The following is a 14,545-nucleotide window of genomic DNA, read 5'->3' as shown; positions in this document are numbered from 1 at the left end:
GCAGAGGTACATGCCCAACCTCCACATGTCCCTGACAACCCTGACAACCAGGGCCATTTGGTGGCAACAATACAGAGGGGGGTAAGGCTGGCTATGGAGAGAACAGAGGGTATCTGAAACAGAAACTACAATAAAATAATCATAAATCAACAAAACTTCTCTTAACATACAAACACAATATTCATCCCTTAATTGTGAGAGCCAATCATCATGTTTCCCATCTTTAACAAAGCTGTGGCTGCCCCATGCTGGAAGGGTCCAAGGCCAGGCTGGGCAAGGCCTGGAGCAGCATGGTGCAGGGGAAGATGTCCCTGCCCATGGCAGGGCTAGCACTGGATGGGCTTTAAGGTCTCTCCATCCCAAATCATTGCAGAGCCCCCGGGGCCGGGATGGGGTGGGGCTGGCGCTCGGCAGCGCCAGCAGCTCGTGCTGCCGCCTGCTGTTGGGACCCAGAACTGCACAGTGGCGCTGATTTCCCCGCACTCGCTGCTGCCCTCCTGTGGACAATTCCCAAACCACAACTGCCAGAATGCCCAAATCCCAGAATGGGTCAGGCTGGAAGGACCCAGAGTGGGCACCTGGCCCAACCTCCCAGCTCAGGCAGCATCATCCCTGAGATAAGGATTGGGTCCAGAGCAGCCCAGAACTGGATATGGCATTGGACAGAATTGGACACTGCCCTGGACAAAGTTGCACATGGCATTTCTGGTATGCCTTCCTAGGAAGGGCAGAGGGGCATGAACGCTCCCTGACTTCCTGGCCCCTCGCCTTCTGATACCCCCTGGATCCCTCCTGTTCCCAGGACACCCAGCCAGTTTCACTAGTAAACCACCAGCATCCCCTGGTATTTCCCCACATCTACTCCAGCAGATTCCCCCCATCTTGGCCTGACACTGGGAACTGTTGCTCTCCAGGGACAGGACCTGACCTTTCCCTCTTGAACCTCGTAATTTCCAGGCTCTAAGGTCCCCCTAAAGTGCAGGATGTCGCAGGATGCTCTGCCTGGAATGTGGCCAAGGGACAATGCCCCATTTGTGGCCATCAGGGCTGCACTGAGAGCGGTCTTGATCTGATTTGGGTTCTGAATTGAGCTAAAACCATCCCAAATCCCCAATCCTGAATTGACAACTGTGGGTGGATCACCAGAGCTGGGCCTGGCCATCCATCAGCTGACCCTGGGAACATCCAGTCCCCTCTGAGATAGAGATTCCTCTCCCCTATTCCTGCTTGCAATGCAATGTGTGTGATGTTCCTCCCTTGGGAAGGGGATGCCCCCCAGCGATGCTCCTTGAGGCAGAGTGAAAGAGATGTTCCCATGAGTGTTGGTGTGGGGAGTGTCATCAAGCCTTGCTTTAGAATTGTCACTTTTGGCTGACTGTGACAGATTCATTCAATGGAATTTTTTTGATCAAATTATTTAATGGAATTGTTTTAATAGAATTTTTTAATAGGATTTCTTTGCACAATGGCTTTAGCGGACACAGTGGTCACAGTCTCTGTGGTAGACTTGTGGCTCAGGGAGTCTTGATGATCACAGTGACCACAGCTGCCACAGTGACCACAGTGACTTCAGTGACCTTGGTGGTGCTGAGAATGCTGGTGGCCACTACCTGGGCTGTGGTGGCCAGGAGGAGTCCTCCAAGTTGGAAGGATGTCCTGGGGACTGTCCAAACCTGGGGGACAAAGAGAGGCATCAGGGGATCATGGGGCGAGTGAGGGGGTCTTGGACAGCCATAATGGATGATTCGGGGTGACAGGAGAGATGGGGGCCATGAGGTGACTGGGTTTCAATGTGGGCACAGGTGGGTACATGGTAGGGATGAGGGTGACGAAGGGGGTCAAGGTGTGCTTAGGGCTGACAGGGGTGAGGGGTAGTCAGGGGATGCCATGGGGGTGGCAGGGGTTCAAGGATTGCCATTGGGGTCGCGGTGCACCCAAGTCCAGCACACAGAGAGCATTCCACAGCACTGCATTTGATGGGGAGGGACAGGGTTGGTACAGGCAGGGCCCCATCTCTGTCCTTCCCTTGCAGGGGTGTTCTTGTCCCTGACCCCTCCCAGATGTGGGGGTCCCCCCTCCCTCTGCCCTGTCATGGACATTCTTGCCCCCGTGCCCACAATTGGTGTCCCCAGACCTGGTCTCCCAGCACTGGATGTCCCTGAGCCCAAACTCTCAGTGAGTGTTCCCACAAGTGGCAGGGAGTGTCCTCACCCTCTGTGTCCTATCATGTGTGTCCCCTGTCCCCATATTGGGTGTTCCCAGCACTGGGTGTCTCTGTCCTGGTCCCTCGCTGTGGGTCTCCTTGTCCTGCCCACACACAGTGGTTGACCCTGTCCCCATGCCCCCCCTATGCCATATCATGGGTGTCCCCATTGCCCCAAACTGTCCCCTGTGCCGTCACCTCACAGCCATGCGCAGTTGTGTTTGCTGTAGGTCCCGGAGGATCGGAGAGTGATCCATGCCCTCTTCCCATTCCGGGTGACTTTGGTGACCTCAAAGGTTTCGTATGGTGGGATCAGCACCTCACGGTTGCTCAGATAGAAGGAAAAAGCCTGGATGTCCACACCGTGGCACGTTTGAACCTCAAATATGGTGTCTGTTCCGTACTTCTGGGCGACCTCTTTGCTCAGTGATGTCGATGTGAATTGGCCAAACCGGACCTTCTGACCACGCCGTGCCTGGAACCGGACATCATGCACGCCCCGGAACACATGGTGACACTTTGCTTTCTGAGCATGCCTCAGTGTCACCAGGGCCTTGGTCAGCAGAAAATGCAGCGTTTTGAAGTGGAAGTTGTTCCGGTATTCCTGGCGGGAATGCCCGGCAACACGCACGGCTGCGTTGAAGTCCTTGTAAATGTCCTTTGTTGTGTAGGCCATGAGAGCCACAGCTTGGGCTGGGGAAGCCAGAGGGGCCACAGGGGAGCCCCGCTTGCGCCACTCAGCCTCGGCCTTCACCCAGGTTTGGGTGAATAGAGGATTCACCTGGAACTCAAAGTTGTGGAGGGCTGGCAACACGGCCATCATGGCAGGGCCGCAGCCCCGGTACTGGTCATCAAAGGAGTCCCTGGCCATGTCCAGGGGCACCACCTTGATGGCTGTGATGGCCAAGGTCATTGCCAGCAGTGCCAGGGTGCGAGCCAGGAGGGTCATGGTGAAGAGAAGTCTCCAGGAGAAGCCAAGGGACTGGTGTGGGACACTGGGAGACAAAAGGGGACACACTGAGGGGACAATTCGGGCACACAGGGCTACATAGGAAAACTCCCTCTGTGAGGGGCTGGGGAGGGAGAGGGGGCCAGCCCAGGGGACGGGGGGCAGCTCTGGTTAGAAGACCTGGAATGCTGATCAGAAATTCTGGGGTCATTCCAGGACTCCCCAGTGTTCCTTAGACCCCCAGGACAACAATCCCACACACATGGTCTCATATCCTCAACCCTTAGTGGCCTCCCAGCCCCTTAGGACAAGGATTCAAATTCTGGGGTCACTCCCTGACCTTCCAGCATTGCGTCCCATGACCCAAAACCCACTCCGACAATGCCCTCCCTGGATCCCACTGCTGTGTCCCCCCAGTGTCATCCCTGTACCCACAACCCCCACAACCCCACCCCCAGCCCTTCTACTGTTCCCCAGTCCAAACCCTGGGGCCAATCCCTGACCTCCCCAGTGTCCCCTCAGTGCCCCACCAGCCCCCCTCCCAATCCCAGTCCTGTGTTTACCCTTCCATTGTCCCTCCAGTGCTCCCCTCATCCTCAATCCTGCTCCAAATCCTCTGCATCTCTCTCGCAGCACCGGGCTGATTACAAGCCCCAGCTAAATCCCTAAAGCCACTCCCTCAGCCCCCACTGTCCTCCACAGCCCCCTCCCAGACCCCAGTTTCACTCCCAGACCCATTACCCATTTTATGTCACCCTAGAACTCCAACCCAAATCCAGATGTCACTCCCTGCCCCCATAACATCCCCCGGGAGCCCCCATGGTCCCACCCTGCAATCCCAATCCCATGTCCCCCCCCTTCAGTATGACCCATTGTCCCCCCAGACCCTGATACCGAAATTGGCCAGAGTGAACTCCCTGATGGAACTGGAGCTATCAGAAAGCTGGAATTCTTTATCTGCTCGGACTCACAGCAGATCTCTCCTGGTCCTGCAGCACATGGGGGGACTTTGCCGTGGGGTATTTATCCACCACAATTATAAATATTCATTAAAAGGGACTTCTTAGCTAATGCAGATACATCACTTTCTCTGGAAATAATTTACATAGTTCTGCCTCTTTCTGGAAGTCCTTTTATGGTGCTGGAGGGTCACCCAAAGGGGTTTTTGGGTGTGGTTTTTACTGATGGCCCCAATATGCCAGATGACCTTTCCTGCAACTTCTGCTTTTGGCAGGCGCTGCTCCTTCTGTGGCCACGAATTTGCCAAAGACCCTCACTGGAGTTCCTTTATCTGTTTCTCCATGGACTTCATCCATGTTCATCCTGGTATCCACACTTCTCACTCCTTTTCTTTCTTTTGCCCGTTAGTCTTTAAGCCCTATCCAGCACCATTATGGGATCTGAAACTTTCTATTCTCTCTCTTATTGCTCACCCTCTGCAACCCCAATCCCACGGTCCCATGTCCCCCCAGTTCCCTCCAGTCCCACTCCCCACTGCTCACTGAGTTGCTGTCACACCTCTGATACCACTTGGGGTCCCCTATCAGATGACATCCCTGTAGGCACATTGAGCCTGGGGATGATCTTGTGGGGGAGTCCCTGCATGACATCCTTGGTTTTGTTGGTGTGGCAGGAGAAGTTCTGGAGCCCAAAAAAGGGATCCACCAACACCAGGAGATACCTGAGCCCATATTGGCATGATAGTTCAGAAAAGCCATTTGCCAGTTATCATTGGGAGTGTTTCCTCTTCCAGTGATGCCTGGAGGGAATGGTTTTGAATTCAAAGGATTCTTTTGAAAGCACATCAGGCATTGCTCTGTAACAGACCTGACTGTTTTGTCCTAAAGACACTGAGGATGTGAGACTGCAGACCAGTCCCCATCTCATCGATTCCTCAGAGCTTTGCTGGTGCTTTTCTCCTTTGCCAATTGCAGCATCAGCTGGGGAAGGCCTGACCTGGTTATTGGGAGTTACCTCTAACCCAGCCACCCAGCCACCCTCTTTCTTGTGGGCTTTTAGATAAGCAGCCAATTTTCAATCTGCCCAACTCTATCCAGGCCTCACCTCTGGCAGTGAAATTCCTTTCTCAGGAATTAACACCAGGATGCTTTGTTGCGGAACCTCTCATGCAGCTTTATTGCAAATCTATTTACTCACAGGGATTTGCCAATCCCAAGGCTGGTGTGCCCTGGATTGTAGTTCAGCCACTTCTTTGGACAGCTGGGAGGTTATCAAGGCCAGACAGTAATTCTTGTTTATATTTAATTGGCGTTTCCTGTGCTGTTAATTTACTTCTTTCTCTCCATATGGCTCCATGGGCAAGAGCAATGCTCAAAGTGGATTTCAAGTGAGTTCCTACATTTACATGGGTCTGTGGGAGAGGGACTGGGGATCTGGCCTTGAGTAATAAGAGTGAGAAAGACATTTTCAGATCCCTCAATAGTGCTGGATAGAGCTTCTCGATGAATGGGCAAAAGAATGGAAAGGAGGTAGAAATGTGGATATGCAGGCTGAACATGGATGGAATCCATGGAGAAACAGATAAAGGGAACTCCAGCAGGGTTTTTTGCGAGTTCTGGACCACAGAAGGAGCAGTGACTACAAAAAGCAGAAGTTGCAGGAAAGGTCATCTGGCATATTGGGGCAATCAGTAAAAATCACACCCAGAAACCCCTTTGGGTGACCCTCCAGTACCATAAAAGGATTTCCAGAAAGAGGCAGAAGCATGCAAATTATTTCCAGAGAAAATGATGTATCTGCATTAGCTAAGAAGTCCCTTTTTAATGAATATTTATAATTGTGGATAAATATCTCATGGCAAAGTCCCCCCATGTGCTGCAGGATCAGGAGAGATCTGCTGTGAGTCTGAGTGGATAAAGAATTCCAGCTTTCCGATAGTTCCAGTTCCATCAGGGTGTTCACTCAGCTGATTTTGGTATCAGGGGCTGCGGAACACTGGGGACACTTGTGGGAGGGACATGGGATTGGGATTGGGGAGTGGGACCATGGGGGTCTCCAGGGGGATGTTGTGGGGGGCAAGGGATGAACCCTGGATTTGGGTTGGAGTCCTGGCTTTACATGACATGGGTAATGAGACTGGGAGCAGGTTTTGGGTCTGGGAGAGGGATTTGGGGTACACTGGGCGTGTGAGGGTGTGGCTTTAGGAAGTTGGGTGAAGTCCTGGAAGGGCCCTGGTTCACAAGTGGTCTAAAGAGCTGTGGGAACAGGAGTCAGGTCCTGGGGAGCTGTGGGGGAAACAATGGAAGGGTAAACACAAGACAGGGTTTGGGATGAGGGGCTGGTGGGGCACTGAGGGGACACTGGGGATGTCAGGGATTGTTCCCAGGGTTTGGGCTGGAGTGACACTACTGGGGGAACTGAGGCAGGACTGGGAGTAGGGTTGTGGGGCTGGTGGGCACAGAACAACACTGGAGGCCACAAAGAAGTGGGGTCGGGGGGGGGGCACTGCTGCAGGCACAGAGAGTGACCACAGAATTTGATATAATTTCCTGCGGCTGTAGGAGGACACTAAGGGTTGAAGACATGAGAACAGGGGAGTGGGATTGTTGTCCTGGGGGTCTGAGGGTAGTCCAGGAATGACCCCAGGATTTGGAATCAGCATGTGTCCAGGGGACTTCAAGCTGAAACTGTCCCCCCAGCCCCACGGCTGCCCTCAGTTCCCCTCCTCAGCCCCTCGCAGATGAACCCTTCCCATGTACCCCCACGTGCCCCAAGTGTCCCCTCACTGTGTCCCTCTTTGTCCCCCAGTGTCCCACACTGCTCGTGGTGGCCTTTCCTTGCCATGGCCCTCCTGGCTCACACCTTGGTACTGCTGGCAGTGACTGTGGCCACCATGGCCATCAAGGTGGTGCCCCTGGACATGGCCTGGGACTCCTTTGATGACCAGTACCAGGGCTGTGGCCCTGCCCTGAATGCAAAGTGGTCATCCCTCTACAACTCCAAGTCCCAGAAGAATCCTCACTTTGCCTGGGGCTGGTATCGTGCTGATGCTGAGTGGCGCAAGCGGGGCTCTCCTGTGTCCCCTCTGACAACCCATTGGCAGGCCGTGGCTCTCATGGCCTACACATCCTGTACATGTACGGGGACTTCAATGCAGTCGTGTGCACTGCCGGGCGCTCCCGCCAGGAATACCAGAACAACTTGTGCTTCAAAACGCTGCATTTCCTGCTGACCCAGGCCCTGGTGACGCTGAGGCAGGCTCAGAACAGGCAGTGTCACCATGTGTTCTGGGGCATGTGTGATGTTCATTTCCAGGCATGGCAAGGCCAGAGCATCCGGTTTGGTCAATTCACATCGATGTGGCTGAGTAAAGAGATTGCTCTGCACTTTGGGACAGACACAATTTTCGAGGTGCACACGTGCCATGGCGTGGACATCCAGTGGTTCTCCATGTATCCAGGGGAGGAAGAGGTGCTGATCCCACCATATGAGACCTTTGAGGTCACCAAAGTCACCCAGAATGGGAAGACAACATGGATCAGTCTCCGTTCTGCTGGGACTTTCAGCAAATATAACTGCGAGTGGCACTGAGGTGACAGCACAGGGGACAACCTGGTGGGATGTGGATGCCCACTGTGGCCTTGGGGACTCTCATGATAAGGCACAGGGGACAATGACACTCACTGGGTGTGGGGGACAGGGACACCCACTGTGTGTTGGGGGAGAAGGACACCCAGTGCTGGTGACATCTAATTTAGGGGCATCCATTGTGGGCATGAGGGCAAGAACATCCATGACAGGGCACAGGGATGGGGATTCCCACTTCTGGGAGGGGACAGGGACAGGAACACCCCTGCTAGGGGAGGACAGAGACTGAGCCCTCCCTGTACCGAACGTGTCCCTCTCCACAAAAACAGTGATCTTGGGATGGCCTCTGTGTGCTGGATGTGGATGGGCAATGACCCCCACAGCACTCCCTGAATCCCTGTCATGCCCTGTCAACCCCAATGGCACCCCCTGACTCCCCCTGACCCCTGTCATATGTAAGCCCACCTTGACCCTGCTGACCTACCTAGCCCCTCTACCCCTAATGCCCCCGCACCCACGACATCCTGTCTCCTGTCACCCCTAACCCACCCTTTTGGCCTTTCCTGACCCCCTCACTCCCCATATGATCTCCCATTATACCCCTCTTTGTCCCCCAGGTGGAAGCATCCCCAGGCATTCTTGTCACCACCAGGGATTTCTCGTGGCCACCACAGCCCTGGCTGGAGCCATTGGATCCTCTGAGCTCTAGGCCACCAAGGTCAATGAGATCACCACGATCATCAAGGCTCCCTTTAACATGGCTGCCACAGCCACTGTGACCGCTGTAGACACCAAGGTCATTGTGCAAAGCAATTCTAATAAATAATTCAGCGATAACGATTTCATTAAGCAATTCTGACAAAGACAGCAAAAAGTGGCAATTCCTAAGCAGGGCTCGATATCATTCCCCATACCAACACTCATGGAGGTGTCTCTTTCTCCCAGCCTCGAGGAGGATCTCTGTGGAGCATCCCCTTCAAGGGGGAGGAACCAGACACACATTTGATTTCCAGCAGGAACAAGGGAGAAGACTCCCTGTTTGAGAAGGGACTGGGATTCCCAGGGTATACTGATGGGCGGCCATGCCCATCTCTGGTGGTTTACCCTCAGTTGTCAATTCAGGGTTGGTGATTTTGGCTGGTTTTAGCCCAATTCAGCAACAAAATCAGCACAAGACCCCTCTCAGCAAAGCCCTGATGGCTGCAAATGGAGCATTGTCCCTTGCGCACATTAAAAGCACAGCATCCTGCCACATCCTGCACTTCAGGAGGACCTTAAAGCCTGGAAGTTTCTAGGTTTGAAAGGAAAGGGTAGGTCCTGTCCCTTTGGGAGGGACAGTCCCTGGTGTCTGTTTATGTTCAGGAGTACCTGCTGGAGCAACTCTGGAGAAGAACCTAGGGGTGCTGCTGAGTGACCACTGGCTGTGGTGCTGCTGAGTGACCACTGGCTGTGGTGCTGCTGGGTGACCAGTGGAGCTGGCTGTGTAGCCTGGGGCCTGGAGGGATCCAGGGGCATCAGAAGGGGCAGGCCCAGGGAGTCAGGCTATGTTTGTACCCCTCTGTCCTGCCCAGGGAGGCACATCAGGAGTGCTGTGCCCAGCTCTGTTCAGTGCCAGGTCCAGTTCTGCCCAGTGCCATATCTCTTTCTGGGCTGCCCTGGACCCAATCCTGGTCTCAGCGATGATGCTGGCTGAGCTGGGAGGCTGGGCCAGGTGCCCACCCGGGGTTCTTCTGGCCTGACCCATTCTGGGATTTGGGGATTCTGGCAGTTGCAGTTCAGGAATTGTCCACCGGAGGGCAGCAGCGACAGTGGGAATTCAGTGGCACTGTGCAATTCCGGGTGCCAACAGCAGGCGGCAGCACGAGCTGCTGGCGCTGCTGAGCGCCCGCCCCGCCCCATCCCGGCCCCGGGGGCACTGCAATGGTTTGGGATGGAGAGACCTTAAAGCCTTTCCCGTGCCAGCCCTGCCATGGGCAGGGACATCTTCCCCTGGGCCAGGCTGCTCCAGGAACCGCACAGTCTGGCCTTGGACGCAGCCAGGGATGTGACAGCCAGAGCTTCTCTGAGCAGCCTCTGCCAGGGCATCACCACCGTCAGAGGGAAGTATTTTATAGGAAAGATGAGTGGTGATGTCTTTGAAAAAGGACTCAGAGGGTTGGGAATCTTTAAGAGAAACTGTTGTCAGTGTCTTCAAAATGGCTCTTGACATCTCTGCATGAGAAGACATGAAGTTTGTCTCAGAACTCTGGTGGTTTGACCAGAAAGTTGGTAGTCCTGACCATTCACGTAATAAGAGAAATGGGTTCTCACTAAGTCAATTCCATAACCCTGACAGCCTGAAATTCTGAACTTTGGGAGAAAATGCGAGGTTCAAGGGGGATATGGGGTAGGTGGTTGGGGATGGCTGCACCTTCCTGCTACCTCAGCCAATGTGGAAAGGATGAAGGCAACATGCGGATGGGAGTTTGGGATAAAAGGAGGCTTTGCTCTCTGAGTGCTCGAGAGAGAAACCCCACAGGGGTATGGCTGTGGAAACTCTGTCCTTGTATTTGAATCAAGTTTCAAAACTGCTTTGAGGACCCTTGGCTTTTCACGGTGTGGCTTTTCCCCACATACTGAAGGTGCTGTGTAGAGCTTAAAGTCTGACTGGCAAAAATGATGAAAGGATGTAAAAGTATTTACTGAGCACAATAAACATGGCTCAAAGCAGTGGAGAAAGAAAAAATGGGGAACTCCAGAGGGTTTTTTTGCAACTTCTGAGACACAGAAGGAGCAGCGCCTGCCAAAAGTGGAAGTTTGGGCAACAACATCTGGAATACAGCGACAATAAGTGAAAATGACCTTCACATGACTTCTTAGGAATTTTCCAGAAAAATAAAAGAAGAGAGAGGCGGAGCCATGGCGCTTATTTACAGGAAATGTGCTGGTTTTGTATTAGCTATGAAGTCCATTTTAATAAATAAGTACAGCGGATAGAAGTGGCAAAGTCCCACTGAGCTGCAGGACCAGGAGAGATCTGCTGTGAGTGTGAGCTGATCAAGAATTCTGGCTTTTTGATACCTCCAGTTCCATCAGGGAGTTCACTCCAGCTGATTTTGGTATCAGGGACTGGGGCACTCCAGGGCACACAAGGAGGGGGGGAGAGGAAAACGTGACATCGGTACTGGGGTGCTGGGGGACACTGGGGGGACCCTGGGGGAGAATGCGACGTGGGGTTGGAGTCCTTCAGGAAGCTGGGGGGACCCTGGGGGGACATGGGACTGGTGTTCACAGTGCTCTGGGGGCAGCAGGGGGGAACTGGGAGCGTGACTGGGCCATGGGAGGGCTGGTGGACGCTGCAGGGGGCAGAGGGGTCCCTGGGATTTGGGTTGGGGTCCTGGCGCGTATCATTTCCAACACCCCCAAAAGGGAACACCCGGCTGGGATTTGGAATGGGGCCTGGGGGTGGGCTGAGAGGGACACTGGGCTTCAGAGAGTGACCCTAGATTTGGGTTGGGGTCTTGGTGGGGCAGAGGGGACTCCAGGGGAATGACCCAAAACTGTGGAAGTGGGATTGGGGTCCCTGGGGGGACTGGAGGACACCAGGGCCCCCAAGAGTGACCCCAAGATTTGGGATCAGGGTCCCAGGACACATCCAGGGGTCCTCTGGCCAGAGCTGCCTCCCCTCTCTGGGCTGACCCCACTGTCCCTCCACAGCCCCTCCCCAGAGAAGCCTCCCCATGTCCCCCCATGTCCCTCAGTGTCCCCTGTGTCCCATCAGAGTCCCCTGGTGCCCCTCTGTGTCTCCTCAGCATCCCCTGGTGTCCCTCAACATCCACCCTGTGTCACACAGTCTGTCCTCTGTGTTCCCTCTGTGTCCCACAGTGTCCCACACTGGCCACTGTGGCCTCTCTTCTCCATGGCCCCCCTGGCTCACACCCTGGCACTGCTGGCAATGACCGTGGCCACTGCGGCCATCAAGGTGGTGCCCCTGGACATGGCCCACAACTCCTTTGATGACCAGTACCTCAACTGTGGCCCTGCCATGGCTGAAGCCTTGCTGGCCCTCAATGGCTCTGAGTTCCAGGAGAACAAGGAGTTTTCCCAGGCCTGGGTGAAGGCCACGGCCGAGTGGCAGAAGCGGGGCTCCTCTTCATCCCCTCTGTCCCCAGCCCAGGCCATCGCCCTCATGGCCTACACGATGGGGAACGTGCACAAGCAGCTCAACCCGGCCGTGCGCGAGGCTGGGCGCTCCCGCCAGGAATACCGGGACAACTTCCACTTCAAAACGCTGCATTTCCTGCTGACCCAGGCCCTCCAGAAGCTGAGACGCCCTCATGAGTGTCCAGATGTGTTCCGTGGGGTGAGGACGATCCAGTTCAACGTGACACCTGGCGATAAAATCCGCTTTGGTCAATTTGCTTCATCGTCGCTGGACAAAACAGTGGCCCAGGGTTATGGGAACGTCACAATGTTTGAGGTGCACACGTGCCATGGAGCAGACATCCAGAAGTTCTCCTTCAATCAAAGTGAGAAGGAGGTGCTGATCCCACCCTTTGAGACCTTTGAGGTCACCAAAGTCACCAGGGAAGGGAAGAAGGTGCAGATTGTGCTTCGCTCCACTGGGAACTTCAGCAACTACAACTGCGAGTGGCTGCGAGGTGACATCATGGGAACAACCTGGGGGGATGGGGACACTCAGTGAGGGTTGGGGACAAGGACACACGGTGCTGGGGATGCCACCCAGTGCTGGGGATGCCCATAGCCCAGAGAGGACAGGGACACCCACTGTGGCTGGGAGACAAGACACCCAGAGCTGGGGACAAGGTCAGGGACAGCATTGTTTGGGCACAGGAGATGGGGACACCCAATGCCAGGTGAGTGGAACAGGGACATCCAGTGCTGGGAACTCCTACTTGAGCTGGGACAACAAGGTCACCCATGGTTGGGCAAAGAGGAAAGGGCTCATTATGGCCCCCTCTGATCTCACAACTTCAGGGTCCCCCCTTATCCCTGTCCCTCTCCCCATGGCCCTCCTGACCCATATGACCCTCTCATCCCATGATCCCCCTGACCCCTCTCTTTGTCCCCACAGGTGGGAGCCTCCCCAGGAACTCTCCCCAACTTGGCGGGCTTCTCCTGGCCACCATGGCCATGGCAGTGGCCATTGGTACCCTCTAAGCCATGAGGCCACCAGAGTTACTGTGGTCCTGGGGGCCACTGTTGCCAACATGAGCATGAAGGCCACAAGGACCTCCAGGGAATTGAGGCCACCAAGGCTACCGAGGCCATTATGACCACTATGGTCCCTTTGTCCCGTGTGACCACTGTGGCCGTTATTACCACTACGGCCACTGTGGCCACTTTGGCTTCTATGACCAATCTGGCCACTCTGGACATTGGAACCACCACGATCAGGATGGCCATTGTGCCCATAGTGACCCCTGATGTCACCGTGCCCACTGTGGCTACTGTGGTCATTGTAACTACTGAGGCCACCGTGGCCAGTGTGGTTTCCAAGGTCACCAAGGTAACCGTGGCCACCATGGTCTCTGTGGCCACCATGGTCACTGTAACAAGGTGTCCATCCTGGAAAAGCCCCTCTGAGAGCTGCCCAGTGAGGGAGCAATGCCAGGGCAGCAGGGCCAGCACAGGGGGGCTGGAGCTGTCAGGACAGCATGGACAGCAGAGATTGGGCAGTGCCTGGGGCCACTTGGGCACTTCCCAATAGAGGAGTTTGGGAGTGGCAATGCCACGGCCACCTCCTAGCGCTCCTTGGCTGCCTCACCTGTTTCATCAATAAATTGCTGCTTGCTCATGTGCCATACAAGAAATGTATCAAAAACTTGATCCTTGCTCTCCTGGTGTATCAAATGTTTATCAGAAATGTGATCCTTGCTTGCCTGGTGTATCGATAGTTTACCAAAATTTGCTGCTGGCTCACCTGATGTATCTGCTACAGCTCCTATAATGCCTTTCCTGCAGAGCGCCTCATTTCCTAAAATAAAGCAGTTCCTGGAGTTTTTGTTAGAGGCAACTTAAAGCTTTATTTTTCAAACCTCGATCTTCAAAGATGGAGAAATTTCCCTCCCTTTTTCCTCGTTTGCTGCAGCCTCTCACAAAGGACCTGGAGGGGATGGAGCATGTCCAGGGAAGGGATGGGGTTGGGGAAGAGTCTGGAGCACCAGGAAGGGCTGAGGTAGCTGGTGGGGGCTGCTCAGTGCAATTAAGAAGGATGAATTATCAGTTTGGGGCCAGTTCTATAGTTCCTGATTTGAGGTAACACAACAGAAGAAGCATTGGGAGGAAAAAAAGAAAAAGAAACAGAATAAAGAAGGATGAAAAATAAAATAGAGAAATGGGGACAGAGGCAGCACCACCCTTTTATTTATGAAAAAAAATAAACCCTGATGTTTCACTCAGGAAACTCTTTTTTTCTTTCAAATCAGGGATTTCCCCTCTTTACTTGCTGATCTCCTGGAGTTGTGGTTCAGGAATTGTCCACAGGAGGGCAGCAGTGAGTGAGGAAAAATCATCAGCACTGCGCATGCGCCGCGCCCAGCTGCAGTTTCGGGTGCCAACAGCAGGCGGCAGCACGAGCTGCTGGCGCTGCCGAGTGCCTGCCCCGTCCCATCCCGGCCCCGGGGGCTCTGCAATGGTTTGGGATGGAGCCACCTTAAGGCCCGTCTGGTGCCAGCCCTGCCATGGGCAGGGACATCTTCCCCTGGGCCAGGCTGCTCCAGGACCTGCTCAATCTTGCCTGGGACACGGCCAGGGATGGGGCAGCCACAGCTTCTCTAGGACAGAAAGAGAACATTGGTGTGGATCTGGTCCATAAATGTATTTGATGGATCCTCGTAACAAGA

General features: G+C 54.4%; 2 protein-coding genes and 1 pseudogene across 4 annotated transcripts; 2 read left to right on the top strand and 1 right to left on the bottom strand.

Moving 5' to 3' along the window:
- Positions 1–1,434: 1,434 nt before the first annotated feature.
- On the bottom strand, positions 1,435–4,138 carry LOC102075438 (NAD(P)(+)--arginine ADP-ribosyltransferase 2-like). Its single transcript, XM_074529316.1, has 3 exons — positions 4,047–4,138; positions 2,402–3,198; positions 1,435–1,673 (listed from the first exon to the last, which is right to left on the bottom strand). The coding sequence occupies exon 2, from the start codon at positions 3,150–3,152 to the stop codon at positions 2,403–2,405; it is 750 nt and encodes a 249-aa protein (XP_074385417.1). The 5' UTR covers positions 3,153–3,198; positions 4,047–4,138; the 3' UTR covers positions 1,435–1,673; position 2,402.
- A 2,867-nt stretch (positions 4,139–7,005) lies between these two features.
- LOC106630292 (erythroblast NAD(P)(+)--arginine ADP-ribosyltransferase-like) lies at positions 7,006–7,703 on the top strand (annotated as a pseudogene).
- Positions 7,704–10,614: 2,911 nt separating this feature from the next.
- LOC141731942 (NAD(P)(+)--arginine ADP-ribosyltransferase 2-like) lies at positions 10,615–14,084 on the top strand. 3 transcript variants are annotated; one of them, XM_074559262.1, is made up of 3 exons: positions 10,615–10,721; positions 11,565–12,340; positions 12,775–14,084. In XM_074559262.1, the coding sequence occupies exons 2-3, from the start codon at positions 11,599–11,601 to the stop codon at positions 12,858–12,860; spliced, it is 828 nt and encodes a 275-aa protein (XP_074415363.1). In that variant the 5' UTR covers positions 10,615–10,721; positions 11,565–11,598; the 3' UTR covers positions 12,861–14,084. The 3 variants fall into 3 exon arrangements, with proteins under 3 accessions (XP_074415363.1, XP_074415368.1, XP_074415354.1); XM_074559267.1 differs by having other exon boundaries at positions 10,641–10,727; XM_074559253.1 differs by having other exon boundaries at positions 10,650–10,798.
- Positions 14,085–14,545: the final 461 nt, after the last annotated feature.

The sequence above is a fragment of the Zonotrichia albicollis genome, chromosome 1 (assembly GCF_047830755.1).
Source record: "Zonotrichia albicollis isolate bZonAlb1 chromosome 1, bZonAlb1.hap1, whole genome shotgun sequence".
In the NCBI taxonomy this organism is placed as follows: domain Eukaryota; kingdom Metazoa; phylum Chordata; class Aves; order Passeriformes; family Passerellidae; genus Zonotrichia; species Zonotrichia albicollis.
Note: the sequence above shows the minus strand (reverse complement) of the source record. Positions and strands in the feature narration are given on the sequence as shown.

What these genes read in the sequence shown, in the direction of transcription:
- LOC102075438 (XM_074529316.1), bottom strand. Translation starts at nt 3,152, where the DNA reads ATGACCCTCCTGGCTCGCACCCTGGCACTGCTGGCAATGACCTTGGCC.
- LOC141731942 (XM_074559262.1), top strand. Translation starts at nt 11,599, where the DNA reads ATGGCCCCCCTGGCTCACACCCTGGCACTGCTGGCAATGACCGTGGCC. An exon ending in CAACTGCGAGTGGCTGCGAG is followed by an intron (nt 12,341 to 12,774) that starts GTGACATCATGG and finishes TTGTCCCCACAG; the next exon opens with GTGGGAGCCTCCCCAGGAAC.